The sequence below is a fragment of the Thalassophryne amazonica genome, chromosome 8, assembly GCF_902500255.1.
Source record: "Thalassophryne amazonica chromosome 8, fThaAma1.1, whole genome shotgun sequence".
NCBI lineage: Eukaryota > Metazoa > Chordata > Actinopteri > Batrachoidiformes > Batrachoididae > Thalassophryne > Thalassophryne amazonica.
This window is the reverse complement of record NC_047110.1, coordinates 44,989,641-45,013,614: the sequence shown is the minus strand read 5'-3', so window position 1 is coordinate 45,013,614 and position 23,974 is coordinate 44,989,641. Positions and strand designations below refer to the sequence as shown.

General features: G+C 42.1%; 1 protein-coding gene across 1 annotated transcript in view; it reads right to left on the bottom strand.

Annotated features, from left to right (window-relative positions):
• The window catches only part of LOC117515510 (A disintegrin and metalloproteinase with thrombospondin motifs 20), a 387,004-nt gene that overhangs the window by 218,816 nt on the left and 144,214 nt on the right, over positions 1-23,974 (bottom strand). Inside the window, exon 11 of the mRNA XM_034176092.1 lies at positions 19,335-19,439. Coding sequence (XP_034031983.1) covers positions 19,335-19,439 — 105 coding nt within the window. The remainder of the gene's footprint in view (positions 1-19,334; positions 19,440-23,974) is intronic.

The following is a 23,974-nucleotide window of genomic DNA, read 5'->3' as shown; positions in this document are numbered from 1 at the left end:
CGTTGTAGAGCTGACCAGGAAGAAGAGTGGGCAGCTCGTATGTCCTGCTTACAGGCTCATCCAGCAGGCACTCTCCATACCCAGTGCTAAACAAAGGAAGAAAATACAAGGAAAGCACACAGTGATACAGATAATTAAGTTCATCATATATCTATAAATGATACGCCAATATGATTGGATAAAACACTAAAGAATAAATAGAAATACACCCTTTTCGCGGACGGAAAATATTTTTCCATACCACCCGAGTAATCAGCCACTCCGGAGAGCGGAGCGGTGCCACAACGAAGAGATGCGGTCAGAGGAACTGTGAAATACTGGTGAGTCACAATTAATCATTTTTACGTGTCGTTAAAATTAATTTGTTAGTTCAAAAAGCCATCATAATTATTTATAGGAAATGTTCTATTTTTTTCTACTAAGGTTTGAACTTGAGTGTTTACACAGGAGAGAAAAGTGAGAAAAATGTTAATGCCTGTTTGAGAAAAGTGTATAAAGTGTGTAGTGAGGGTTTTACAGCCTTAAAACATCTATAATAATTGTAAAAATAACGCTGACTACTTCGCGGATTTCACCTATTTAGTCATTTTAGAACGTAACTCCTGCGATAAACGAGGGACCACTGTATATGATAAAATCATTATCAAGTTGTTCATCAATGAATATGGCTCCTCTCCTGTGGAACCAGCTCCCAATTCAGATCAGGGAGACAGACACCCTCTCTACTTTTAAGATTAGGCTTAAAACTTTCCTTTTGCTAAAGCTTATAGTTAGGGCTGGATCAGGTGACCCTGAACCATCCCTAGTTATGCTGCTATAGACGTAGACTGCTGGGGGGTTCCCATGATGCACTGTTTCTTTCTCTTTTTGCTCTGTATGCACCACTCTGCATTTAATCATTAGTGATCGATCTCTGCTCCCCTCCACAGCATGTCTTTTTCCTGGTTCTCTCCCTCAGCCCCAACCAGTCCCAGCAGAAGACTGCCCCTCCCTGAGCCTGGTTCTGCTGGAGGTTTCTTCCTGTTAAAAGGGAGTTTTTCCTTCCCACTGTAGCCAAGTGCTTGCTCACAGGGGGTCGTTTTGACCGTTGGGGTTTTACATAATTATTGTATGGCCTTGCCTTACAATATAAAGCGCCTTGGGGCAACTGTTTGTTGTGATTTGGCGCTATATAAAAAAATTGATTGATTGATTGATTGATTGATTTTACACCCTTCAGAAAACCATACAACATTTATCATTATAGGTATATGATAAAATCGTTATCAAGTTGTTACAACCTTTGGCCTTCAGCCTCAGGGTGTATGGTTTTCTTCAGGGGTGTAAAGCCATATTCATTGGTGACTTACTTGATAACTGATAGTATTCGCTGCATGATGCACATACAGAGAACTTTCTTTCAATACATATCAACATTTGCCATCTCTTTCACAAGAGCAAGGTTAATTGTGTATGATCCGAGGGTGTGTTTTCCCCTGTGGGTGGTCTGTAAAGTTACCGAACAGTGAAACTGACACCACTTCCCCTCCGTGGCCTGATTTTTAAATGCCATCACTGTGATACTGGAATCAGGTGCCACAGAATGATTACAACAGCATTGTGATGCAGACTGTAGAGGACCCTAAACGTTGACAGCATATATACCCGAGGTGCATTTCTCCGCGCTGAAGGCAAACAAGAGAATTTGGAATCATAATGCACTGTGATTGAATTACACAATCTGGTGTGACTGTGCCAGCATTGCAGCATAATGACAGATTGTACTGTATATAAGTCACACCCTGAACCCCAACACAGCAACAACAAAAGCGCAGCTGAGACTGAATGTAAACGCCAACAGCAGGCGTGTAAAAGCGGCAGGCATCGCGACCGTGAAAAGCTTCCAGTCAAAAATGTCAGCGGAGTGATCCCAGCCTCAAAAGATGCCTTCTTTGTTGACTTTCAAAACACGGAAAAAGCGGCTGACAGATGAGACGAACGTCGATGTGTAATTACGCAGCGTGTCTGCACTGCTCCAACAAATTTCATCCTGCGTCCAGTTTGCTAAAACACCTGCTCCTTACAGCACCAGCTGATGTGACAAGTCAATAATGATGCTGGATTATCTTGGGTTACCGTCACTTTGTTTCTTTCACCCTTTCATTTCCAGCCATGATGTTAAAAAAAAAAAAACAAAAAAAAAACAGAAAAACCAGCAGTGAGCAGCGCAGAGCAGCAGGAGAATAACTGTCAGAATAATAATAAACCAGCAGGGGTTAGAAAGTGTGAATGAAAGGTATGACAGAGCCTGTCAAGAAATCATGAAAGTCTTTCAGCAGCTGGTCATCTGTTTAATCAGATTATTAAGATCAATGAGGTCAGTGCTGTTGCTTTGTTTTATTAGACGTACACTTTTTTTTTTTTTTTTTTGCTGAGACAGCGAGGTCAGAGGAAATTCCACAACTGGCAGCCATCAGGAGACTTGAAAGTGGCTTCATTTATGAAAAATTACTTACAGTTTTAACTTTTTTTTTTTGGAGGGGGGGTTTGATGTCATAAAAGTCTAAACAATAATAGATTCCATGTACACCACATGGGGTTTCCCCTCAGTGGACAGTGGAGGATGTCTGTTCTAACATCAGATTCAGATTTTTATTTATTTATTTTGTTGCATGAGAATGTAGGATACAGACAATCAGAGTTCAGTCTTTGATCAGACAGTACAGACAAAACCGCAGCGATGAACTCATGTCAGAGGTTTGTTTCTGATGGCACACAATGATAACTGCACTCAGATATAAAAGAAGATACGAGGTCTCTTAGATAATAAACCGACCCTTTTATTTTTTTTTTAACTATATGGATTTGAATGACATGCGATTACACCAATCATGCTTGAACCCTCGTGCGCATGCGTGAGGTTTTTTCACGCGGTCGGTGACGTCATTTCCCTGTGGGCAGGCCTTGAGTGAGATGTGGTCCCGCCCGCTCGGCTGAATTCCTTTGTTTCACACGCTTGCTCGAGACGGCGCGCGTTGCTTTATCAAAGTTTTTTCTGGACCTGTGAGGAATATCCGAGGTGGACACTATTCGAGAAATTAAGCTGGTTTTCTGTGAAAAGTTTAACGGCTGATGAGAGATTAAGGACTTCCCACGGAGCGGGACGTCCTGCAGCGCTTCCAGGCGCTGTTGTCGGCCTGTTTCGAGCTGAAAACATCCTAATTAAGGCTTAATTCACCCAGGACATCGTGAGAGAACAGAGAAGATTCAGAAGAGGCCGGCATGAGGAATTTATGCGGACATTCCACTGTTTAAGGACATTTTTTTAATGAAAGACGTACGCGCAAATTCGCCGAGTCGTTTCCGTGACGACTCGGCAAATCTGTGGCGCCACGACAGGAAAAACACCTCCGTGTTGAAAACCATTTGTAGAATTCAGGCGGCTTTTAATGGCTTTCAACAAGTGAGTAACTGAGAAATTGTTTAACAGCTTGGGCATGTTCCATCTTGCCCGTTAAGATTTCCAACGGAGGTGTTTTTCCTGTCGCGACCCCCCGCGGTCGGGTCCGGCCCGACATGCGACTCTGCCCGCACGTTCTTTCATTACAAAATGACCGTAACAATGGAATGTCCGAATAAACTCCTCATGCCGACTTCTTCTGAAAGTTCTCTGTTCTCTGACGACTTACTGCGTCAACAGAGCCTGAAATGTGGAAGTTTTCAACTTGAAACGGCGAGACGCTGCCGCCTCGAAGCGCAGATCGCCGTCAGGCGCCGTGGACCGTCCTTAAAGCGACACTACCAGACCAAAATCTCTCATCAGCCGTTAAAATTTTTTACCGAAACCAGCTGAATTTATTGAATGGTGTCCACTCAGTTGTGCCTTACAGTTTTGAAAAAAATTTTATCAAACAAAGCAACAGTCTCTGAGCCATTCCTAAACAATGAAAAAATCGACGAGCGGGGTGGACAAACTCCTCACTCAAAGACTGCCCACAGGCGAATGACGTAACCGACAGGCGTGAAAAAACTCTCGCATGCCCACGAGGGTTCAAGCATGTCTGTGTAATCACACGTGATTCAAATCCATATGGTTTTTGAAAAAAATAATAAGGTCGGATACTTTCTAATAGACCTCGTAAAAACAGAGGTTTTGGTGAATTGGAAGTAAAGTGTGTTAAGTAAAAATACATCTTGATAAAAGTATTAAAGTATAAGTCCAATTTTTTACACTAGTCATATTCATAGATCACTCCCAATCAATCCCCTGAGTGCTCAACTCCCTGTGACAACTTAATTTGCAATAAATTAGAAATCCATGAGAGCCAATTGGGCTGCAGTGAAGGGTAAAAATCCATTCATTGTTCAAAACAATGTAATAATAATACAATAACATGCTTTTGGAGGGCGGTATGCATTTTCAAAGGCCCCGACTTTCATGCCCAGTCACCCAAAATGACAGATATTCGCCCTCGTCTAACTCGGGCGAATATCTGTCATTTTGGGTGACTGGGCATGGACGGAGGGACTCAGAAAATGCATACTGCACGACAACAGCATGTTATTTGCATTATTATCACTTTTTACTGCGATACACAACTCGTAATGCGTACATAAAAAGTTCGCTCACTTAACTTTTGTCCTGTTGCTGCTCTCCAAATTCGGCAGTGCGTCCTCATCAAGCTGGCTGCTCTGCTGCTGTTCATTGTCGTACTATCCATGAGAAAATCATCCATAATATCCATATTGGGACAAACACACACTTCTTGCCTTTTAGTTTTTTTTCCATCTGCGGACAGTTCTGGGGCTGCGCACGCGCGCTATGACGTCATTTGTTTACGCACAGTGGGTGGGGTATAGCCAGGTAGCGTCAACGTAAATCTACGCTACCGCCTAGCAACGCCTTGGTAAAGTGATAATAATAAAGGATATTAGCCAAGTGGGATGTCTGTATGGGAAAATATCAGTACAAGGTCTTGACAAAAAGACAGAGGTCTGATATTCCCATACAGACTGAGCAAGCAAGGTTAATAATTTGTTTAATATTGTTGGGAAGGTGTCGTGACACGGACCCACAACAGGGGGAGTTAATGAACGGACAATGGATAAGCCAAAAAGTAACAATTTAATGTTGTGAATCGCACAACAAAGTACAGACAATAACAATATTGTGGAATGTCAATTATACACAAGGTGACGTGTGGGCATGCTTGAAGATAGAAGACGTCTGGCGAGAGAAGAGCCGGATCCCACACAGCTTCCACCACCAACGGATCTGAAGAACACCGGAGCCGCCAAGCCCTGCGCCCCAGGTGGCCACTGTCTTCAGCAGTCAGACCCAGTACTGCTGGCAGAGAACAGAAACAGTACTGATGAGTGTAAGTTCGCACACTCAATAATCCCACAGTCTGTGTTCTTTTGGGAGGGAGCACCTCCACCTCCAATCACACACTCGTGCAGCTCTTGTCTAATCACTTATCTGGTTGGGGTGTGAAGCGAAGCCGTCGCTGATCACACCAAACGCCAATCCCACAGATAAGGAAAACACCACAGGAAAACGGCTGCAAGAAGTTTCAGATTATTACTCAATGTTTTAAGTCAGCAGAGAAAATTACCTGAATGGTAGCTGATTTCTCGGCGGGGAGGTGGAGTTTGCAGTCCGGCTTTTATGGAGGATGACGTAGATGAGTGGACAGCTGGTGTTGATGATGTGACAGTTGTCACTCCACTAGTTTCGGCGCCCTCTCGTGCTTGAAGCCCGCACGCCAAGCAGGGCGCCATCTGGTGGTGGTGGGCCAGCAGTACCTCCTCTTCAGTGGCCCACACAACAAATATATGGCTGTTGGGAGCTGTGTTTTCATCTTGTTGGTCTTCATTTTGCATGTCCACTTTGAGCTTGTTTGCTGTTAATTCCTCCAATTCAAATTTGTCAGTGTAATAAAATTTGCTCAGAGAATGGTCCTCTTCATTGCTCATAATTTCTTTCTTCGCTTTTTGTTTTATTTTATTTCACACAGTGAAAATTGTAAACAAAGTCGCAAATCTGATATGCGATTTGGACTGATTGTCATGTAAACCATCTGATATGGGAAAATGTCAGACCGGAAATCAGCCAATCAGAGTGCACGCATTGTTTGTAGCCATATAATATTGTAAAATATTTTGTAAACATCAGTACAAGTGGCATAATAACAAAATCTGAAGAAACATGACTAGCTAAGTGTCCCAACAGAAATTTAATAATATCATTGGCAATCAACGCGCCTGTCGCAAAACGTACAAATATTAATGCACAAAAAGTCAGACATAACCCGCATAATCATTGTGATCAAAAATACTGCACCTTTTGACCAAAAAAAAGCCAGATATTTTTTTATTCTTCTTCTTTGTGTTATTCTAAACCTTCCTCCACCCTAACTCTTATTTCTGCTTGACTCCATTTCTGTTACATGTTGTAGATGGACATGGAAAATTACACGACTATACATGAAATATCCTGCTTAACTTTTCATATAATATGGTATGAGAGGCTTCCTGAGAACATGTTTGAAATGCCTTCATGACTACACTATGCAATTTTAAATAATAATAAAAAAAAAACCTGATATTTCATTTCAAACTCTGCTGCCTGAGAAATTTTCCGTTTCAACAATCTGATGAAAACAGGATTTCTGATCTTGGAAATGTTACTTTTAAATAGAGCAAGATTGCCAACAATGTTTTAATATGATTGAGGTTTTAACAAAATGAGCTTTCTAAAGTTGACTGGCTAATTTGTCAAAGTGAAGACCAGGGGATCATGATTTAGCACGTCAGTGATTACCCAGCACTAAAGATTACTGTATATGGTTTCATAACTAGTCCAAAATGACAATCTCTGGGGAGCAAGACTCAAAGATATGCATTTTACTTTTACATGAGGATTTTGTAGCTTACATCAAAGAGCACCGAGCTGGGGGAGTAACGAATGGTTGCTTTATGTAGCGGCTGACACATAATAACACTGCACAACAGGAGGACACTTTTCATCAGCTTTCAGAGTGCAGTTCACATTATTACAACAGTGAGATAAGGAGGAGGAGAAGGGGGATCCTTTGCCTTTTGAAAAGTGATGTTGGAGAGGTGGTGCAGCCATTTGGTTTTTAAACTGATAGGAGAGTGGCGCAGATTGAGTTTGCTTTTTGGGGACAATGGGCAGTCCAAACACTGACGTACTTGACCAGGCCACCCCACTGAGCAGAATTGGTGGAAGTGCTTGTTTGAATCAATGCAGTTCATTGTTAGCTGGAGATGGACTTAAAAAGCACTTGTACAACACTCTCAAGGGCTTTTCCCACCAATGTGGCTCCCACACTAAGACCACTGGTGCTGCACTGCCTTCAAGCCTGCAGTATACAACTTTATATAACGGCTAAGTGGATCATTGTCATTTGATTGGTGCATTGTATGTCACATGACATGGAATTATTCAACCCATTTGTGTTGCATTGCGTTTAGAGTGCAAATTTGGTTCCATACATTTGGTACCATTGCACTCTGCACGCACAAACATACACACACACACACAGACACACACACACACGTGTACGCACATGCACACGCACACATACACATGCACAACAGGCATGTGCATGCACACACAAAACAAATTCACTGCACTGTAAGCCAACTGGAGGCTGTTCACAGGAAGTTAGAATTAAAGCTGGACTAATTTCTTTGATTGATTTTTTTTTTTTTTTGCTGCACTGAGGAAATACACAGTCCTTTTTTTGCAATGGAGTGTGTTAGATTTCTGGAGTGTGTTAGATGAGGTGGTGGAGAGTGTGCCCAAGCAAGAAAGAGTGGTGATTGGAGCAGACTTCAATGGGCATGTTGGTGAAGGGAACAGAGCTGATGAGGAAGTAATGGGTAGATATGGTATCAAGGATAGGAATGGGGAAGGACAGATGGTAGTTGATTTTGCATAAAGGATGGAAATGGCTGTGGTGAATACTTACTTTAAGAAAAGGGAGGAGCACAGGGTAACATATGAGAGTGGAGGAAGGTGCACACAGGTGGACTACATTCTTTATAGGAGATGCAAGCTAAAATAAATCAGAGACTGTAAGGTGGTGGCAGGAGAGAGTGTCGTTAGACAGCATAGGATGGTTGTTTGTAGGATGACTTTAGAGGTAAAGAAGAAGAAGAGAGTGAAAGCGCCACAAAGGATCAGATGGTGGAAGCTGAAGGAGGAAGACTGTTGTGTGAAATTTCGCGAGCAGGTGAGAGAAGCACTGGTTGGAGGGGGAAGCAATTTTGGACAACTGGAAAGTACTGCAGATGTGGTGAGGGAGACAGCTAGGACAGTACTGGGTATGACATCTAGACAGTGGAAGGAAGACAAGGAGACTTGGTGGTGGAAGAAGAGGTCCAGGAAAGCATAAGGAGGAAAGAGGTTGGCAAAAAAGTTTTGGGATAGTCAGAGAGATGAAGAAAGTAGACAGGAGTACATAGGAGATGTGGCGTAAGGCAAAAAGAGAAGTAGCAAAAGGCGAAGGAAAAAGGCATATTGCAAGCTGCACAAGAAGTTGAATAGTAAGGAAGGAGAAAAGGACTTGTACTGATTGCCAGACAAAGGGATAGAGCTGGAAAGGATGTGCAGCAGGTTAGGGTGGTAAAAGATGCACATGTGATGTGCTTACAAGTGAGGAGTGTGTGCTGAGAAGGTGGAGGGAATATTTTGAAGAGCTGATGAAATAAAGAAAATGAGCGAGAGAAAAGGCTGGATGATGTGGTGAGAGTAAATCAGGAGTAGTCAAGAGATTAGTAAGGAAGAAGTGAGGGCTGCTATGAAGAGATGAAGAGTGGAAAGGAAGTTGGTCCAGATGACATTCCAGTGGAGGCATGGAAATGTCTAGGAGAGATGGCAGTAGAGTTTCTAACCAGATTGTTTAATAAAATCTTGGAAGTGAGAGGATGCCTGAGGAGTGGAGACGATAAGTGTGCTAGTTCCTATTTTCAAGAACAAGGTGATGTGCAGAGCTGCAGTAAATACAGAGGCATAAAGCTGATCAGCCACAGCATGTAAGTTATGGGAAAGAGTAGTAGAAGCTAGGCTTAGAAAACAGGTGAAGATCTGTGAGCAGCAATGTGGTTCATGCCAAGAAAGAGCACTACAGATGCAATGTTTGCTCTGAGAATACTGTTGGAGAAGTACAGAGAAGGCCAGAAAGAGTTACACTGTGTGTTGTGGACCTAGAAAAATCTTATGATAAGGTGCCAAGAGAAGAGCTGTGGTACTGTATGAGGAAGTCTGGAGTGGCAGAGAAGTATGTTAGGGAAGTGTAGGACATGTACAAGAATAGTTTGACAGCGGCGAGATGCGCAGTCGGAATGACAGGACTCATTCAAGGTGGAGGTGGATTACACCAAGGATCAGCTCTGAGTCCTTTCTTGTTTGCAGTGGTGATGGACAGGTTGACGGATGAGATCAGACAGGAGTCCCCATGGACTATGATGTTTGCAGATGACACTGTGATCTGCAGTGAGAGTAGAGAGCAAGTTGAGTCTAGTCTGGAGAGGTGGAGATATGCTTTGGAGAGAAGTGGAATGAACGTCCGTAGAAGCAAGACTGAGTACATGTGTGTGAATGGGAGGGAGCCCAGTGGAATAGTGCAGTTACAAGGAGTAGATGGTGAATGTAGATGAGTTTAAATATTTGGGGTCACTGTTCAAAGTAATGGAGAGAGTGGTAGAGAGGTGAAGAAGAGAGTGCAGGCAGGGTGGAGTGAGTGGAGAAGGTGGCAGGAGTGATTTGTGACCGCAGAATATCAGCAAGAGTGAAGGGGAAAGTTACAAGACAGTAGTGTACCAGCTATGTTGTACGGTTTAGCGACGGTGGCACTAACAAAAAGACAGGAGGCAGAGCTGGAGGTGGCAGAGCTGAAGATGAGATTCTCTTTGGGAGTGACAAGAATGGACAAGATTAGGAATGAACATATCAGAGGGACAGCTCAGGTGGGACGGTTTGGAGAGAGTCAGAGAGGTGAGATTGAGATGGTTTGGACATGTGCAGAGGAGGGGACCCAGGGTATATAGGGAGAAGGATGCTGAGGATGGAGCCACCAGGCAGGAGGAGAAGAGGGAGGCAAAGAGGATGTTTATGGGTGTGCTGAGGGAGGACATTGCAGGTGGGTTGGGTGTGACAGAGGAAGATACAGAGGACAGGGTGAGATGGAAACGATTGATCTGCTGTGGCGACCCTAACGGGAACAGCCGAAAGACAAAGAAGAAGAAGAAGAACACGCAACAACAAGTCTCTCTTTGTGTGAGCACGTACACACCATGTTCACCGCGGGACAATGCCAGAAGCAAGACAATTTAATTGAGCTAACTAGTTTCTTGTAACACGCATGCGCACACACACACACACAAAATCCACTCCACTGTAAACCGTCTGATGCTGAAAAGCTGAAAAGCTGACAAGATTTTTGGCTGGACTGAGGAACTACACAATAGTCTTTTTTTAATGGAAGCAGCAGTGAAACACCAAAATGTAAGTCCCTTTTCTGTTGTTTATAATTATAAAATATCAAATGACAAGGACTATTTTAGCCATTTATCAAAACAAATAATTAATGTTTTTACAACAATTTAATTCGGTGAAAGCTGGAACAAACCATTCAATGAGGCTTCACCTCGTTTGCCTCGCTGAATGGTTTGTTCCAGTTTTCACCTCATGAAATATTCATACCACTGAACTCATAAACATTCATTATTGTATAATAAGCCACACCCTTAATAATGGTCATGATTTAGTTATATGTTCACTCATAGTTACGTCATTTTTGTGTGGAACAGCCATGTGCAAGAAACCCAACACAGCTGGCACGATCCGAGCCAAGTAATGAAGAGCTCCATTGAGATTCTCTCCATCTTTAGCTGAATGTTCCAACCTCTCAACACTGACATCATCACTTGCTGGAAACTATGCAAAGCATAACCCTTAACCTTCAATACAAGATGCTGTCTAACTGTGCAGTCCCAACATTCATTTGGCCAACAAGGCAACTCTTTGTGGAGGCCTCACAATTAACAAGGAAAATCAAAGAGTCATACCCAGGGAAGTTCTAATTATAAATGGCATTTCCATCTTAAAGGGTAGGATCCAGTGACTGAACCGTTGGCCTGTTTTTCAAGTTTCTGCAATGGAAAGCAGAGACGTGATGAAATGAATGTTTGTAAAATTCCAGTTTGTTTTTTATGCTACATCAAGACTTCACAGATTGGGAAAGTTGCACCTGTGGAGGTGCAAACTCACAGTTGACAAAAGGGTATCCAAGCAATAACAAATCCAAGAAGAAGAAAAACTTCTCAACCCTTTGTTAGCCTTATGACCTTTCTGCAAAACACCATAGAACTTGACTCCAATGTGACTTGTACTGTGGTGATGTTGCTTGAATGTGTTGACATGATTCCAGGTTTCCACTAGGATCATCCACCGGTGACTGTATCTTTGTGTGAAAGTGAGAGAGCCCATGGAGAGTTCCAACCCAGAAACTACCCAGTGGACTGTGCCTCTGATGGGAAACTATGGAAGAGGACAGCAATCTACCGTCCCATCGTCTGCAATTAATTTAACTAATCGATCACTTTCATTTTTTATATAAGGATGAGTTCCACAAACATAGTGTTGTAAGAGTGTTGGCATGCAAGGTGTTCAATTGCACATTTGGAGCAACTTGGGAATAAAGGACCTTCACTCAATCAATCAACATTTATTTGTATAGTCCTATACACCAGCCAGAGTGCTTCAAAGTAAAATTAAAGATCAAAATTCCATAAAAATAAAACAAACATACTAGTTAAATGGCAATATAAACAGCTTTATAAAAAATAAAAAGCTTTGATTTAAAAAGTGCTAGAAATAGTTCATAAATCAGGAGGTAACTTGTTCCATATTCTTGGGCCAGCTACGGCAACAGCACGATCACCCCAGACTTTATAATTTGACCTCAAAACATCTCAGTAAAGTTAACCAGACAACCGTAATGTCCTACTGTAAGTGCAGACTTAAAATTTTAGACAAGTAGGAAGGTGCAAGGCCATTAATAGCTTTAAAAGCAAACATTAAAATCTTAAAATCAGTTCTAAAATGAAGGAACTGGAAGCCAGTGGAGTGAGTAAAGTATAGGCGTAATATGCTCATGTCTGTAAAAGACGTGCAGCAGCAGTTTGCACAAGCTGGAGGCTTGCAAGAGAAGACTGGTTAACACCAGCAAAAATTGTATTACAGTAATCAAGTCTGGAGCTGATGAAAGCATGAATAGCCATCTCAAGATCACATCTACTGAGGAAAGGCTTTAATTTAGAAGAAAGTTGCTTTGACAACAGAGTTTATCTGTTGATCGAACCACAAACAGCAATCAAATATCACTCCCAAATTATAGACAGCTGATTTTAAATAATTAGACAGAACACCAAAGTTTGATGGTACAACATTTCATTTAGCATGCTGAATGTTCAAAAACAATAGCCTCTGTTTTACCATCATTCAGGGAAAGGTAATTTTGGGGCAGCCACTGCTTTACATCATGAATACAATTAAGTAATGACAACAAAGCATCGCTTCCATTAGTCCTCATAAGCAAATTCATTTGCATAACAATAAAAGGACAGGTTGTGCTCGGCTATAACTGACCTCAAGGACAACGTGCAATGACAATAGAATAGAGCAAAGAAAAGTTGTGGAGTGCCACAGGGTTGTAAGAGGCGCAATTGATGAGGAGAGGTCATGAATCATAATGGAAAAACTCCTCTCAGCCAAAAATGATTTAAACCATTTAAGTACAGTACTATGCATGGCAACAAGATGTTCTAACTGGGAAACAAGGACTGTGCAATCCACAGTGTCAAAGGCTGCTGTGAGATCCAACAGATCCTGCATAGCAGGATTGCATCTACAAACAGAATGATGTCATTATGGACTTTTAAAAGTGCTGACTCAGTGCTGTGCCATGATCTGAATCCAGATTGGAATTTTTCAAGAATGTGATTGACTTCTAAAAATGACTAACTGTATAAACACAACCTTTTCTAAAACCTTAGAGAGAAATGGCGATGTGACACAGGTCTAAAATTGGATAAAACTGACGAGTCAAGGTTAGTTTTTTTTTAAGAAGGGGTCGAACCACAGCATGTTTAAAAGCAGTTGGAACAAATCCTGAACTAAGACAAGAGTTGGTAAAAGTTAGGAGATCTGACCCAACAGTATTAAAAAATCTCTTTCAGAACCTTGGATGGAACAACATCTAAAGAACAACTTGTAATTTTTATGTGTTTCACTACCTCAATAAGGGCCCCTTCACACAGTGCGAATTTGGTCGAAGTGCGCACGAAGCAGGAATCGTATGCAAAATGTGTAAATTCGTAGCTGCCTCAAATGCCTCATACACCTGTTGCTATATTTGCACACACCCAGCTGAAGAGTGTGCGCTTTGCGAGCATCGAAGCCTCTTGCGGCAGGTGTCAGCCAAATTCCGGCTGACACACACAAACATCTAAAACTGTCAGCAGACAATCATTGTCGAGCTGGATGTGAAATTTGTCTAAGTTCCCCGTGACTGTGGAGTTGCCAAGTGCACATGTGACGTGCCAGAGTGTCAGCTCCCCCCACAACACAAGTGTGTGTGTGTGTGTGTGTGTGTGTGTCGCGTGCTCCCCTTGCTCCCTCCCCCCCACCCCCAACACGTGCATGCGTGTGGTTCACGCGCTCCCCCTGCAGGTGGGGCGCCTCTCATCTGATCACAGAGTGACACCTTGGTCTGTGCGCTGAACGGACGGGGCGTGGCAGCTGTTGACAAATCTGGTCGTGGACATCAATGCTGCAGAACACGCACCGTGTTTATAGTCTGAAATAACACTCTGGGACAATGACAACTGCTGGAAATAATACAAGACACATATTGCGCTTTTGCCTCCTTCACAGCTTTCTGGTAGTTAGACTATCCCTCAGAATACCCAGAGACACCTGCAGTTTGTCCTTGTTCCACCTTCTTTCTGCCTGTCAGTAGTGTTGCATGAGGGCACGGGTCATGGCATTTAACCAGGAGTCGGATCTGGATTTAGTGGATTTGCAGTGCAAGGGGCAACATAATCCAGTATCACTGCACATGTGGAGTGGAAAGCAGGCATGTGAATCACTGACAACGATTCAATACGCATCTCGATACACTACCAGCGATATGATACATATAGCGATACATGATGATACTGACGATACAATGTAATACGATTTACCCCTGTTCCTGAGTCGATACGATTTGATATGCATTTGATGCTGATTCAATTCCTCACAATGCGATACAATGCAATTTCGTGCGATATGATTAGGGATGGGTATTGATAAGATTTTATCGATATCGATGTCATCATCGATTCCCTTATCAATACCTCTTGTGAATTTTATGTGTATTAAAAGTAGGCTTTACAGCTTTTCGATGTAAACATTTTATTGAGTCTTAAAGCAAATAAACATGAAACTGGTCACAGGATCCTTGATCTCTGGACATAAATAAAAATCAATAAAATCTCTATATAGTCACTGGATCTTTCATGTACATAATGGATCCTTGATCTCTGGACATAAATAGAAATAAACAAAATCTGTAATTTTGTCAAAAGCATTTCCTTTCAGATAGTAATGGCACAAATTTAACTCCATAGCTTCTGAGCTGAGCTCTTCAGCCGGCTGCGCTGCATGTCAGGATGTAATTCATAAGAAATGGAAGATGTCTCATTTTGGGGAAAAAATGGTTTTGGTCGGTTGTAGTTTATTGTTGTATTATAACCTTTGGAAAGAGGTGTCATTTGATTTCAACAGCGATTCACTCTGAAGTTATTAATTCCAACCGTCCTGTAGGTGGGAAAACAGGTGGGCAAAATCGACAGTGGATCAAATACTTATTTGCTTCACTCTACATACATATATACAGTGCATCCAGAAAGTATTCACTTTTCCACATTTTGTTATGTTACAGCCTTATTCCAAAATGGATTAAATTCATTTGTTTCCTCAAAATTCTACACATAATACCCCATAATGACAAGGTGAAAAGTTCTGAGATTTTTACAAATGTATTAAAAATTAAAAAAACTAAGAGATCACATGTACATACGTATTCACAGCCTTTACCATGAAGCTCAAAATTGAACTTAGGTGCATCCTGTTTCCACTGATCATCTTTGAGATGCTTTTACAGCTTAATTTGAGTCCATCTGGGGTAAATTCAGTTGATTGGACATGATTTGGGGAGGCACACACTGTCTACATATAAGGTCCTACAGTTGACAGTACATGTCAGAGCACAAAGCAAGCATGAAGGTCAAAGGACTTGCCTGTAGACCTCCAAGACAGAATTGTCTTGAGGCACAATCTGGCGAAGGATACAAAAATATTTCTGCTGTTTTGAAGGTCCCAATGAGCACAGTGGCCAGAGGATATTAGTCAGGGAGGTGACCAAGAACCTGATGGTCACTCTCTCAGAGATCCAGCATTCTTTGTGGAGGAGAGGAGAACTTTCCAGAATGGCAACAATCTCTGCAGCAATCCACCATCAGGTCTGTATGGTAGAGTGGCCAGACGGAAGCCACTCCTTAGTAAAAGGCACATGTCAGCCCACCTTCAATTTGCCAAAAGGCACCTGAAGGGCTCTCAGACCATGAGAAACAAAATTCTCTGGTCTGATGAGACAAAGATTGAACTTGTTGGCATGAAAGCCAGGCGTCATGTTTGGAGGAGACCAGGCACCATTCCTACAGTGAAGCATGGTGGTGGCAGCATCATGCTGTGGGGATGTTTTTCAGTGGCAGGAACTGGGACACTAGTCAGAATTGAGGGATGAATGTTGCAATGTACAGAGACATCCTGGATGAAAACCTGCTCCAAAGTGCTCTTGACCTCAGACTGGGTGACAGTTCATCTTTCAGCAGGACAATGACCCTAAACACACAGCCAAGATATCAAAGGAGTGGATTCAGGACAACTCTGTGAATGTCCTTGAGTGGCCCAGCCAGAGCCCAGGCCTGAATCTGATTGAACATTTCTGGACCTAGACAGACCCCACGTAAACACGGGGAGAACATGCAAACTCCACACAGAAAGACCACAGGTGGGTTTTGTCTTTTTGACTCTTCTACTTCTTACCAACGTATTTTTAATTTTCTTTTTATTGTTTATGCACCAATGACACCAGATCAAATTCCTTTTATGTGAGAACTTAATAAATGAATTATTAGGTAATTAGGTAATAAATTCGATTCTGATTCTGATGTACCATATCATGATCTACATCTTTATCGGGATATGAAATGAGATACTGTGATATGAGATTCTTTTTGGTGTATCATGCAGCCCCTCATTAGCTGAAATGTCACAAAAACTGTCTCCATCAATTAAAGTTAGAGGTCAGAGTTTTCAGATGAGGGTGTAAAATATCAGAATATGATATTCACTAAATACATTTTGAAACAACAAAAACAAAACAAGTGTTTTAAAAGAAGAGCTGGTTACCGGAAAAAAAAAGCCAGTCATCAATATTTAGGAGTGAACCTCATGACTTCTCAATGAAATAAAGAAAAGTACACCGTTTTACAAAGAAGGGGTCATAGAGAGAAGAATTAATTTGTAAAAATATTACTAAAAAGACAGACTACCAAAAAGCATTGCTGAGTAAAGAGATTACCAACAGTAAGATACCAACAGATACAAATGGAAAAATACAAAAAAAAGACAGGTGAAAGAAGCACTTTTCTGTTTGCAGAGCCTCTGAATTTTGAGCAGGAGAAATCACAAATGAATGGCCTATGCTATGCTGTGTGGGGGGGGGGACACCCCACATAAAAGAGCTGTTGTATGAGCAGGTGACGGCTGGTGCAGAGTCCCCTCTCTTTCAATTCATGTTACTTCAAACAGCCCCCTGCATAGAGATGAAACTGAGTCCACGAGTTTACAAAGATGGTGCTACTGAGGACACATACAGTTAGGTTCATAAATAGCAGGACAGTGATATAATTTTTGTAATTTTGTATTCCACCACAATGGGTTTGAAATGAGACAACCAAGATATTCTTGTTGTGTAGAGTTTTAGCTTTAATTAAAAGGGTTCAAGGTAAATATCCCATTAAACAATTAGCAATTATAACCATTTATATACCTACTCCTTCCAGTTTATGAGGCTGCATGTAATAAGGCAAGCCAAATAAAGCTGCACTGCAGCTAGTTTCTCCTGCCACGTCCAGAGAAACCTACAACCCGCGTTGCCTTGGCTGCCTTGGTAGCTTCTCTCACTAGTCTCCTTCTTGCTCGCTCATTGAGAATTACTTATTCCAAACAGATTTACCAAGGAGTACCACACATATAAATGCACATTTTTCATAAAACGCACATTATGGAAAGTTGGATTAAGGATTTGTAGTTTGTGAAAGCAAACGTGCTGCTGTGAATAATCAAACAGCAGGTCTCCTCAAGCATTTCTCCCACATTACCAGCTTAAATAGGAGCAGAAGACGCTATCCCAGAACCATTACTGTTTAGCCCGGTTGTTGTGGTTGGATTAAGATGATACCTACCCCCTGTTAACCTCTCTTCGTTGGAAAGACCTAACATGATGAGGAGATGGGACCAGACTGAGATATATAAGAAACTGGGTTAACACTACAAAGACTCCTAGAGGCCAAGTGGTTACGCAGGAAAAACATGCATGTTCCAAACGCTAAACCACCATATCCTGATGTGGCTGTGCCTTCTTTTCAATCTCCTCCCTCTCTTCCCTCCAGTTGTGCTGCAGAATCAGTGATTTGGAATCTTTTGTGTGAGCACTGGCTGGCCTCAGCCCTAAGCTCTGTTACTGCCTGACCACTGACCCACTCACCGCCTTTTATCGAGGTTTTAGGGTCACGGGTTCACAACAAGGTGACTCAACTGTGAACGGTGGGCGGCATCCTCTTTCAAAGGACCCATGTTTTCACCTTTCCCTCTCAAGATTCCCTCCCACTTTCTTAGTGCCTCGATCATTCTCTCATTTTCCCTCTTTCTTCATCTTGGCTCCCCTGCAGACCATGTGTACCCGCAGTCTCTGCCCTATTTAGCATAACATCTCAGAGCTGAGAGAACATGAATGCTAATGGGGGTTGGGGTTTTGAAAGAATGGAGGGAGGAGTGATTTTAACTAGAGCGATCATGTGTTCATATTTACATTGGTTTCTGAAACCAAAACACATGCAATAAGGTAAAAACGATAAACACCCCTGACCCCTACCCACCCTTTCTTTACAGAAGAAATGAACGAGAAGGAAATGGCATCAGGACTCAAAGCAGTGGATGGTAGGCATGAGTCAGAAATCTAATACACGGAAACTACAAAGTCAGCAAATCCAAGTTTGACGACAGTTCTTATTACAGAGATGAATGAAATCCATTCACTGGTGTTATGCCAAGTTGAAAAACAAACAAACAAAAGAATAAAGTCTAACCAATGTGTGGGTTTAAACCATGTCAAATCTGGTTTTATATTTTGACAACCAGATGTGTTAAACTGAAACAGGATAAGACTGTAAGCAGATGTTCCGGCTTTGGATGTTTCATCCTAAAGCATTTTGGCCTCGTGCTGACACATGCTGATAAATATTCTAGCAATATTAGGGTTAGACATTTAATGACCCTAGAAAACCAAGTCGCCATTCTTAAATCTTAATTTTTCAATGTATAGGTTAAACTACATTTATATTTCTATTAAAGTTTTACGGTTAGGAAGAAAGTAATGAGAACTACAATGTATGTTATCATATTTGGCCGATATGTCCAAGGCAAGAACAACTTACGCTGGAATGCCCTAAACTCAGATAAGACACAGATTCATTTCATCCCATGACAAATAAAGCATCAATATAATCCAGAGTTTTGCCACATATGTGGGTTCTGACTGAAAATAATTTATGTAAACTGAGTTCAGGTAGTATTTCCACAAGACTGTCAGGGTCAAAGACTTGCAATAGATTAGCATTCTATCTGGGGTATCCTGCGTTACACCATATGACTGCTGAGATAGGCTCTAGCAACCCCCCCCCCCATGACACGTGATTGGAGTAAGCGGGTATAAAAGAAATTAATGGATGCCAGGGTCAAAACTTTTGACATGTGAAAAGCTCTACATCATAGATTCCTCACAAAACAAAACTGTTGCTTGACCACATGTACTTCTGGGTGACAGGTACAGAAAATTATTAGTGATTATGTCTATGTAGGGTGTAATGGAAATCCAGAGGCAAGTTTTCCCAAAAGGACAATAAAAGGTCATCTTATCTTATTTGAGACTCACCATTCCGTGTCCACAGTCAGTCCCATCAGCCAGAGGCATGTGCTGCGTGCGACATCCTTTATGGTCCCCCTCCGCACTCGTGCACCACAGCCTCTTACATTGTTTCTGTGGAAGAAGTCAGTATGAGAAAATCAATATGGTAGAAAATGAAGAAGAAAAAACCCCAGTGTTTTAAACAAAGTGAGCACTTTCTGGTATTTCAAAAAAGGCTATAACACTGTTTTACAGGTTTTTCAAGTCACCTACTGGCATTTTTGGTGCTGTGGTTGTTCGAAACTGTTCTATGAGATATTAACAGTATTTCTGGTTGAGCACACCATTGCCTTCCAGATATGTGGATAATGCTTTTTAACATGATCACCATAAGGTCTTAATTAGCAACAGTGCATTCAAGGGTTCAGCGTTAATGCAATGAAACACATGCATGTTGTTACAACCCAGATGGATATTTGGAGAAAAAAACAAAATTATTCCAGTGTATATGACCACAAATGCCTTAAAAATAAGTACCATGCAAAACTTCCAACATAAAACTGTGATATGATCTTTACAGCCATGATGTGTTTGCATATTTAGGATAACGTGGTACACTTCATGGTAAATCTAATGGCGCCTTCACACATAACACGAATGAACATGAATGAGGCTGAATAAGGCCAAATGGGGGAATAAGGCCAAACCTCATCACGTGGTCAGGAGGGGCAGAGGGTTGGACAGCCATGTACCGTATGACCACGGAGAATGTGGCCGGATCCTGCAGCGACAGATTTGTGCTTGATCATGTGCACGCGCACGAACACAGTGCGACCAAGGTGACAGGTGTGATAACCGCATCCACACTGACGTCCCCTCTCACAGTAGCAAAAGCTATTATTGTTGTAGAAATGTTTATAAATCGAAGAAAATGTATTACGGACAAAATAATGAGCGACTATAGAACATTATAAGAACAACGAATACCTTTGAAATGTAAGAAATCATGTAACTGGTAATGATGTTTACTTGATGCTTGATGACATCAAGCATCAAGGTGACTACGTTTACATGCCATTAATATTCAGGTTAAGGTCAATATTCTAGTTTCTGAATCATTAGGAATAACCCGTTTACATGCTTAAGCAGACAGAGTTTACTCCTGTACGAGTATACATGGTCACTGGTATCATTTGGAATCTCCCCATCTAAACAGTGATGCATGGACAACGTCCAGACGCACGGAGAACATCATGACGCAAATATGCGTCATTTCTGTTTCTTCTTCCTCTTTTCTACCGTCAATAAAAGACATTATATTTGTGTCTTCACAATACTAATGAAGGATTGGTTTCCTCCCCGCTCCAATAGTGTGGTGCTGTGCTGCCGCATCTGGATTTCGAAATACTTGTTTACCTCTGCTTCTGTGGTGTCCGGTGGGTTGCGCGCACCGCATACAAGTAGTTGCCGTACTCAAAAGACCAAGATTCCTTGCGGATAGGACATGCGCAGAACACAAAATAATGTTCCTTTCTTTGGTGATATCCCGATACGCTTTAATATGACCTGATATTCGGGTTAGGAAAGTGGTAACCCAGCGGTCATATTCCGGTTTTTAAAAACCGGAATATGAGCATATTCGGGTTTTTTGCGGGTGTTTACATGGCCGTGTGCAACCGGGTTATTGCTAATATCCGGTTGTGAAAGGGTTATTAACTGCATGTAAACGTAGCCAGTGTCCATGTTGGAAGTGAGGAAACAAATGTATTTCTTTTTTTCTGTTAGACTATTTAATTCCTGTTATAAAGAGAAGAGAATACAAGAATTATTGTCCTTCTGTTCCTTTTTGTTCATGAACCATGCCCATGGAAATAAACAAGGAATTAATGAAATGACATTAATGAAATTAAATTAAATAAAACAGAAACATTCCTTCCTCGCGCATGCAGTGACTACAGGTAAGGCCAGCGAAGTTCATAGCTGCAGCGGGCCACCTGCCTGGAGCAGTTCTGAGCGGCACGGACATGAGGTGTCTATGCACTCACATCATGAACACATCAGCCAGCCACACAGAGGTGAAAGCGGCCGGCCACATGGAAGGTCCACATGTCCAGCTGTCTCTGGTCGTTTGGCGCACCGAAGGACACTGCATCATGTAAACTATAACTTACGTGGTGGATGTGACATTTGCATAGCTGATCATAGGATAAGATGGATATTTTCACATGGGGCAGCCTGGCTGATGGTGTCCCCAGTACATACTGAGATGCAGCTGGATACGTTCCAAAGGTGAGTTGTGTTTTTATTTTTTATCATGTCATGAGGGCCTGCCAACACATGTTCATTGCTGTGACCTTGTGGGGTGGATGTTCTACATGGTACGATATGTGTTCTCCAGCTTTGCGATGCGATGACACAGCGGTCAGGTGCGACATGATCTGATTGCCTTGGTGCACTCGCGTGGGTCGTGATCATCTGACAGCTTCGGGGCTCCTGCGTGCGCTGACATGATCTGATTGCCTCAGTCCCTGTGCATGAGGCGTGATCATCTGACAGCTTAGGTTCCTTATAACAAAAATTATAACGAAATAAATAAATGGAAAGATGAATCCACTTGATGGATCACATGATGAATACATGCCACAGACATTTTACATGACATGTGCGCTTCCTGAATGGGATCCAGTGCAGGGTGCATGTACAGCACAAGCTGGATATGCCGGCAGGCATTGACATGCCTGACCATGGCGAATAACCCTGGAATGCAGTCTGGCCAGCCATTACACTGCACCTCGACCACCCTGCAAGCTTTTGCCATCTCAACTGCAGCTCGATTGGATTCAAGATGGCTGTGCAAGTGGACCCTGACTGTTGTAAGTGCACTGCGAAGGCTGTTGGAGGTCTTTGAACTGCACCTCGACTTTGGCAGAGTGTGGGTCGAATGGACATTCGCCCACCATTCGCCCTCATTTGGCTTGTAGTGTGAAGACTGGCTCGATCGGGATATTCAGCCAGTATTCAGTGTGGCCGGACATTTTGTACAGCCCCTCGACCACAGTCCAAATGGTCCGACTTGCGTACAAAGTTGCAGTACGAATGTTGCAACTTCAGTGGAATGGTGGTACGGCTACATCTCGACCACCATTCGATTGGGTTTCCTACACGAGCACAACGCTAATGTGGTCTGCATGTGCTGTGGCCGAACGGATGTGCCGACTGCTGTGAGACTGCTGCACGAGGTGCTCCAGTGCAGTTTGAATTTGCATGAGTGTTGTCCGAATTCTCCTTCATGCACCATTCGGCCTCATTCGTGTTATGTGTGAAGGGGACTTTATGTTCTCAAAAGAAACTTTTTTGTTTTCATATTCAAATTGTCCATCTGGATGAACAAAATTTCCCTTTTTCACAAACCAACTTTGTGCAGACTAATTAGTTGTTGTGCAGAACTTACAGTACCAGGATGGAAGTGATGCAGGTGCTACAGGTGCACATGCTGGCGCTGTTGAGGTGAGGTTTTACTTGGTATGGGGGCATGGGTGTGGTTGGTCATTGGTGTTGTCTGAGGTGTTGTAAAATTGGCCAGAGAATATTTGGAAGACTGGTCACTTTGGAAGAAGTTGGGGGGGGCTTGCGGTGCCTGACACCGAGTCAAGTGAGAACACAGTCCTATAGCGTCCTTCTGGCCTTAGAAATGTCTGGTTAAAAGTGGAAATTAAGGCAACTTTTGATTCTGTAAAGATATGTCTGTGGACATACTCGCTACACAATGTGCAGAAACTTGGGTCATCTGCTCATCTACTAATTTTTTTCTGACACACTGCCATGAAGAAGTAAAAGTGGTCTGCGGTCACACCAACAATTTGAGTAAATGAAGAGGAAGATTGTACACGAAGCAACTGCCTCGGCACAAAGGAAAATGCTGTTAATAATTCTCAGAAGACATTACCCATATTTCTCTGCCCTGTGTCCATCAGACATGACACAGACATGTCACTGTGCAGTATCAAAATCAGCCCTTACTCAATATATTGGCATATTGAGATTGTTGAGTTTAAAGTGCTATACTTGTGTGATTGGCCTACATTTAGAAATACGCTGATCCAATTTCTGATGGTACATAAACATACATTTTGTAATGCAAAGCAGCCTCTGGGAAAATTCTGGATCTCTTTCCCCGTGGGGACAGAAAGCTACAGTGTGTAGGATTTAGGGACATTTATCAGCAGAAATGGAATATGGCATTCATCACCATCTGTTTATGAGTTGGCAATTATCTGAAACAATGAATCCATGTGTTTCCATGAACTCAAATGAGCCTGTCATATCTACATGGGAACAAGAACACCCTCACGTATCATGTTGATACAGTAGCCCAAAGTGGACATATTTATTCTTCCTTTTGCATAATGTAGTGAAGTTAAAGACTGCTAAAAAAAAATAACGCAATGCTAAAATACCCTCGGCCGTATGAGCATTGTGTTCTTTATAATTTGCAGATCTAATTGTCTTCCATACAATTTGTACATGTTCAATAAAGCCCCTTGATTAATCAGTCAATCAAAAACAATATTTATGTTTTAATGGCATCTGCATAAGACCTTGCATGTGCGTGTACATGAGTGTTTGACAAGAGCTGAAGTTGTGCAAATCAAGGAATATTTGTAGAT